At 37.2% G+C, this 6000-nt stretch overlaps 1 protein-coding gene across 4 annotated transcripts in view; it reads left to right on the forward strand.

The window, feature by feature from the left end:
- Positions 1 to 3437, forward strand: part of TMPO (thymopoietin) — a 51593-nt gene extending 48156 nt beyond the window's left edge. For 3 of the 4 annotated variants that reach the window (XR_003943385.1, XR_003943386.1, XR_003943387.1), the window contains one exon: positions 2054 to 2140. Coding sequence is in view for 1 of the 4 variants with exons in the window: in XM_030214954.1 (XP_030070814.1) it covers positions 2054 to 2354 (301 nt within the window). In the remaining 3 variants the exon portion in view is untranslated. Of the gene's footprint in view, positions 1 to 2053 lie in introns of all 4 variants that reach the window. The other variant, XM_030214954.1, reaches the window with a different exon arrangement.
- Positions 3438 to 6000: the final 2563 nt, after the last annotated feature.

Raw genomic sequence — 6000 nt, forward strand, 5'->3', positions numbered from 1 at the left:
TTCTTCCAGTGATAAAGAACTGGGGTGGTATAGGTCAGGGCAGGGTTGGCCATTCTCAAATCAGTTGTTAGTCACCTTGAGGTGTTTGTAGATAACTCACTTCTTCTGAATTTTGGATAGGTCTTTGGTCTGTTTGGTTTCTCAGGAGGAGTTATGGAGAAGATCACCTCTGATACCAGCAAGAGCTGGCAAGTCCCAGAGGGCTGGTGAGTCTGCTTTAGAGTACAAGAATCCTCGTAAGCAGAGTTTGAGTCTGTCTTTCCAGAGGATAATGGCAGGGCAGTGCCCTTGCCTCCATTGCATCTGTTCTCTAAGTGCCTCAGAGTGGGTAATGCAGGTCTTGGAGGGTCTGCATCTTAGGTGTAGGAGTCCTGAGCGCTATTGTGGTTTCTTTCTGTCCAGTCTGGATGGAACTTGGGTATATCCCACTGGTGTGGCCTGAACTTCATGGAATAAATTAAAAGAAGGTCCAGATTTGACTTTCAAGGTATGCCAGACCAGTCCAGAACACACCTACTGAATTGAAGGCATTAAGGGCTTTCAACAGCAAATGTGTTTTATCCTGTTCTAAAGGTAGTTGCACCCTTGATATATGGCATGGTCATTCCTGGGTTAGTGACCATGAAACATTGTTTATAACTGCATTAGGTTTAGCATTGGTGGTGAATTGGAAACTGAAAACATAAGTTGCCTTTTGGATTTTTTAGCTTTGATATTACTGAGGAATCGAAGGTAGTAACAGACCCTTATAAAGGGAGTGGTGAACTCAACTTTTTTTTTTTTTTGCCCCCCCCCCCCCTTCTCCCCCCCCCCCCCCCCCCCCGGTCTCTATCTGCTGACAGGAGTACATAACCCACTCATTTGGACTGGGCTGATATGACTCAAGGAAAGGGAGGTAACAAGTACATCCAAAGTTCACCTTATATTGCCATTTTTAACTTTTTTTAAATTTAATTTTTCACAAGTAACATATCCAAGAAAGGGAAATTACATTATGCAAATGAGCAACAGCATATAAAACAGATGTCAAAAGAACTTCACCTTCCTGGAAACACTCCCCCCTGCCCCCCTTTTTTCCCTCAAATGTTATCGAGCATAAATGCTTTCAAATGGATAGGATCAGAATACATATATTTAGTGCCCTGTGGTGAAATCAAATATCACAGGGAAAATATTGATTGAAAAAAAAAAGGCACCATCACTGCCATTTTTAGGTGATAATTTGTAAATCTTGGAAAGAGCTGTCTTTTCAAATACTTATAAGCCACATGCATAGAGGGCAATTTTCAGACTGTTTATGGAGGTAAATGAGTTTATTCATGTCTAATATATGGAAAATTACCTTCTGTAATCTGCATGGTTTATTGTTGATTATCTGATGTCTGTCTCTACCTTCCTTTTATTTTTGTGTTAATCACTGTGACAAATCAGAACAGATGTTTGCGAATTATTTATGTATAAGCAATATTGGTTGATCATTTGCTAGTAGCCACAGTAAAGGTGTGATAATCACATGAAGTGAAAGGGAAAGTGTGAGAATATTGTTACTATATATTCATTATGAATATATCATTGAATAATGAAATGGATATTCAGCATAATTTCGGTTCAGTGCAGTAGCAGAAGCTGGGAAGGGGGGAATGTTGGTATCAGACTATAGTTGCCAGCATTTCAGTCAATTTATAAATGAAGAAGCCAAGCATATGCTGCTTTGATGCAGTTAAATTTCACAGTATTAGCTTTTGTTTTTGTGTGTGTTCTATTATGTTGTTGATTTGTATCTACTCTGTATATCAGATGTTTTGAAAAGTGATTCATAAATCTTATAAAATGAAATAAATAGATAAGATAGATGCCTTTAGTAATAGTTCTTCTCTCCTTACACTGTCCAAAGTTCTTGTTTAATTAGAATTCAAATTGCTGAATGTAGGCTCTGGCCATATCCAACACCTGATTTAAAATGTGTAATTTTGAAAAGTGTGTTCAGTTCAGAATAATGTACAGCTGTGGCAATTGTTTTCACTTTTTATGTTACGCTTTTGTGTTTTTGCAGTGCCAGTTGTCGCAGACCCATCAGAGGAGCTGCTGGTCGACCCATAGAACTTTCTGACTACAGAATGGAGGAAAGCTGTTCATCCAGGTTTGCTCCGAAATATGGTCCCCTGACAGATGTTAAACCTGAAAAGGCAAAAAAAGGACGTTCAATTCCCATCTGGATAAAGATCCTCCTATTTATTGTTGTGGCAATTTTCTTGTTTTTGGTGTATCAAGCAATGGAAACCAACCAGGGAAATCCCTTTGCTCCGTACCTTGGTACCTCTGATGGAAGCAATGTGGGGAAAAATGGCGAGTGATTGTCATCTTCCAAAGTTAACTCAACTTGGTTGTCTATTTTTATATTAATTTTAGAAAGAAAGACCTCTTCTACCCTTGAGTTGGCTCAAGAAATACTTAAAATGTGATCGCGCTTAATAAATTTTTATCTGAATGGGGAGGAGAGACAGTACAAAAGGACATCAGGTTAATTGAAGATTTTGTGCCATATGCAGTGTAATCTTTTCTAATTAGATTATCTATGAAACTTTTTGTAGACTGTTATTTTTTTAACGTGGACATCTTAATTTGTTTCTGAAAGGTAATAACTTTTTTTTGTTTTGCAAACTTGGAAGATAGAGGGCAAAACAGTAGAATAATGTGAAGTTCTTTGTTTATAATCGTTGATTACCTACAGAAAAAAATGCATTGAAAAGCTTTCACTCACTACTATTTTGGGTTGGGGGATTCTAAGAGGGAAAGAATGCAGATGGTTAAGGGAAGGATGGCTATTGCTATGCTTGTGGAAGCCATGTTTGATATCTAATTGTTGCTTGCAAAAAAAAAGTAGGCAATTTTTTTTCTGTAGAATACAGTAACTTTAGTAAAATGATGTATAACTGTAATTCTGTTGTATGCATTTGTGTAATGAAGATTTCTTAAATTCCAGAATTCTACTACTATCATCCTAACCTAACATCAGCATTTTTTTTGTTGTAACTCACAACATAGTGCTAATATATATACTGTGATAGAAGCTTGGTAAATGCAGGTATTGATTTGGCAATAGACATGTCTTTCTCTTTTTATAGAAAAAAAATTATTTATTAGTAATGTGTGAAAATAAATTTGCATCAAACAGTTTGGTACCAAAATGTTCTATCCAATCATGTCTTAAAAGTTGGTTGGTTTTTTGTTCAGCTGCACTGTGTTCATTTTCTACATCAACACAAAATGACCTACTGTTTACATTTTATCAACTGTAGCATTTTAACAAGGATGTTTCCAGTGTGGTCTGGTACATATTTTACTTCTGCTTTGTAGATTTTCATTATGTACACAGTTTACTTAGATTTTGCTTTCTTAACCATTTGCTTATGTAATTATAAAACTCCATTGCTAATTAATACTTTTTTATTTTCTTTTTTTTGTATTAGTGAGAAAATTGAAACCACTTTTGAATTCATTAATCTTGGCTCAGTTTATTTTTTCCTATTTAAATATCTAAGCATTATTGTGTAGTACCTGAAAACAAGGCAAGCTTAATATTTTATACTGCCATAAAGAGTACAACTTTAGCAATAGCTTTTAATTTTTGTACATACATTTTCAAAATAATGCAGTTTGGTGTCATTGCAGCCATAGTTAAATGTATAGCATTACAAAGCAGTGCTTCATAGAGAGATGCAAAATGTTAGTGTGTCTACTCAACTGCAGAAGTCTGCCCCCACCGTGAGTAGGCTTATTAAGGGTATGGGATAGCCATGCTTATTGTATGTCTAATCTCCCTAGACCCTTGGTCTTCACTCCCAGTCTTTGAGAGCCAACCATGGCTCAGGCTTTCAGGTTTCCTCCAATGAATTTGCATTAAAAAGTTTTCATGTGTAAAAAATTTTTATACCCCACAGCTAAAATTCTGTGCAGTTTACAAACTATACATGGACAATAAAAAAATATATATATATGTCATACAATAGTACCATCATAGATATGATCTCTTAGAGCTTAGAAAACCTAAGAGTTTTTCTAAGCATATGTGGATATAACCATGCATCTGCCACTATATTATATTGGGCTTCTCAGTCATCTTGCTCATGCTACTGCATGAATGAATTTATCTGCTCTTTATTTCTGCAGCCTGTCTCCTAGCTTTTCCCTTGTTTAATTCTGCCAGTCCAGCCCTTCAAAGAAAGAACCTTAGTAACCTCACCAGACCGTCCAGAGCCTTGGGTTGTGCCCATTGTCTAGTGAATGGTGACCGGGTGGGGGGGGGGGGGAGAGGTGGGAAGGAATTGTGTGCTTAGCCTAGTAAGTGCACCATGCGGCCTTAAATGCTGAGCATTTTCTCCGTCTCCAGCAGATAATGACAGGAGGAACCATGCAGCTCCTAGATTGGTTACTGAAGTAGCTGTGACCCAGTTGGAGAATTGGATGTGTTGAGCAAAGGGTACCTCGTTAAGACGATATATAGCAAATTTTATTTGTTCTGAAGTAGGGAAGATAAAGGAGTCAGAGTTCTTCTTCCCCTCCCTTGTTCACTGCTGTTTTCTTCCTTCCCTGAAAGGGGTTTAAGTAATTGGATGGGAAGTTGCTTCCTTACCTCAAGGCATCAGAAGAACTCTTGTTCCACCTATAGCCATCTAGGAATATCTATGACTCCAGAACTACATAACCATTGAGAAACATGACGTAAAATAAATGCTTTATGATAACTCAAAATATCTGTACAATTTACTCCAGGTTGTTTGGACAATTTTAAGTTGCTTAGTGCAATCCTAGAAGATGTATTGGACCATAAAAATTTCGCTAACGTTTCCAGTGACATAAAATTTGTGTGGAAAAATTATAGAAAACATGCTTATGCCCTACAGGTGTCTCTAATGTTAGTGTGTGCTAAAGGTTTGTGCACCTGCAGTGCAGTTTAGTTTACAGGGCCCTAAATATATAGGTAATTTTAGGCACCATCATCATTTTATTAAGGTGTCAAGTCTCCCCCACCAATATTTAATAGTTGAAGTAATATAATATATACAGTGCTGAGGTATATTGAAAGGCGTACATGAATCATTAAGGGGCATAATTTTAGGGTTTTTTTCCCCCAATTCACTTTATAGCCAGAAAAGGCAGAAAATCTTGTAATAATTAGTTCTATAATCAAATTCTTGGTATTTGAAAGATATAGAAGTATGTCATCAGCATATGCTGATCATTTTATATCTCTATTGGCTATAGTAATACCTATAATTATAGTTGATTGATGTACAGCTGCTAACAGGCTCTAGAGCCAAATTAAAAAGAAGGGGTGACATAAGGCAACCTTGTGTGATACCATGAAATAAACCAACAATGGGAGAACAGCTGTTATTTGCAACTATCTTTGCAGTAGGGGAAGAGTATAATAAGGTCCCTGTTTACTAAGCAGTGTTATAGGTGCGTTAACATTTTTAACGCGTGTTAACCATGAACGTGGCTACAATATCCCTATAAGCTTCTACGTGGTTAGTGCACACGCTACGTGTAGGTGCGCTATAAACACGCACCTTAGTAAACAGGGCCCTAAATGCACTAAACTACGAAAGTAATCAGGACAACCAAACTATTGCGAAACATGAGAGAGAATTCCACTCAATCAGATCAAATGCCATCTCCGCATCCAAAGAGGCTGATAAAATAGGATAAGACACTGATTGGGCTGAGTGGAGTACATGGCAGAATAACCTTGAATTGTGTGAACTATAATGACCCTTGATGAAACCAGCTTGACCAGCGAGTTCTGATTTTGCCTTGAAGTGGAAAAGTATTGGGAGGTTCCCACTGTTGGATGGTGATGTTTTATGGGACTACAATGCAATCTACATGAACCTTGAGGAATTACAACTATTGAGGAACCTCTTCAGGATTACAAAAAGATGTCAAGTTAGGACTACAAAAGACGTTAAGTGCCTAAATTTCACATTTTGCATTTTT

The sequence above is a fragment of the Microcaecilia unicolor genome, chromosome 9 (assembly GCF_901765095.1).
Source record: "Microcaecilia unicolor chromosome 9, aMicUni1.1, whole genome shotgun sequence".
In the NCBI taxonomy this organism is placed as follows: domain Eukaryota; kingdom Metazoa; phylum Chordata; class Amphibia; order Gymnophiona; family Siphonopidae; genus Microcaecilia; species Microcaecilia unicolor.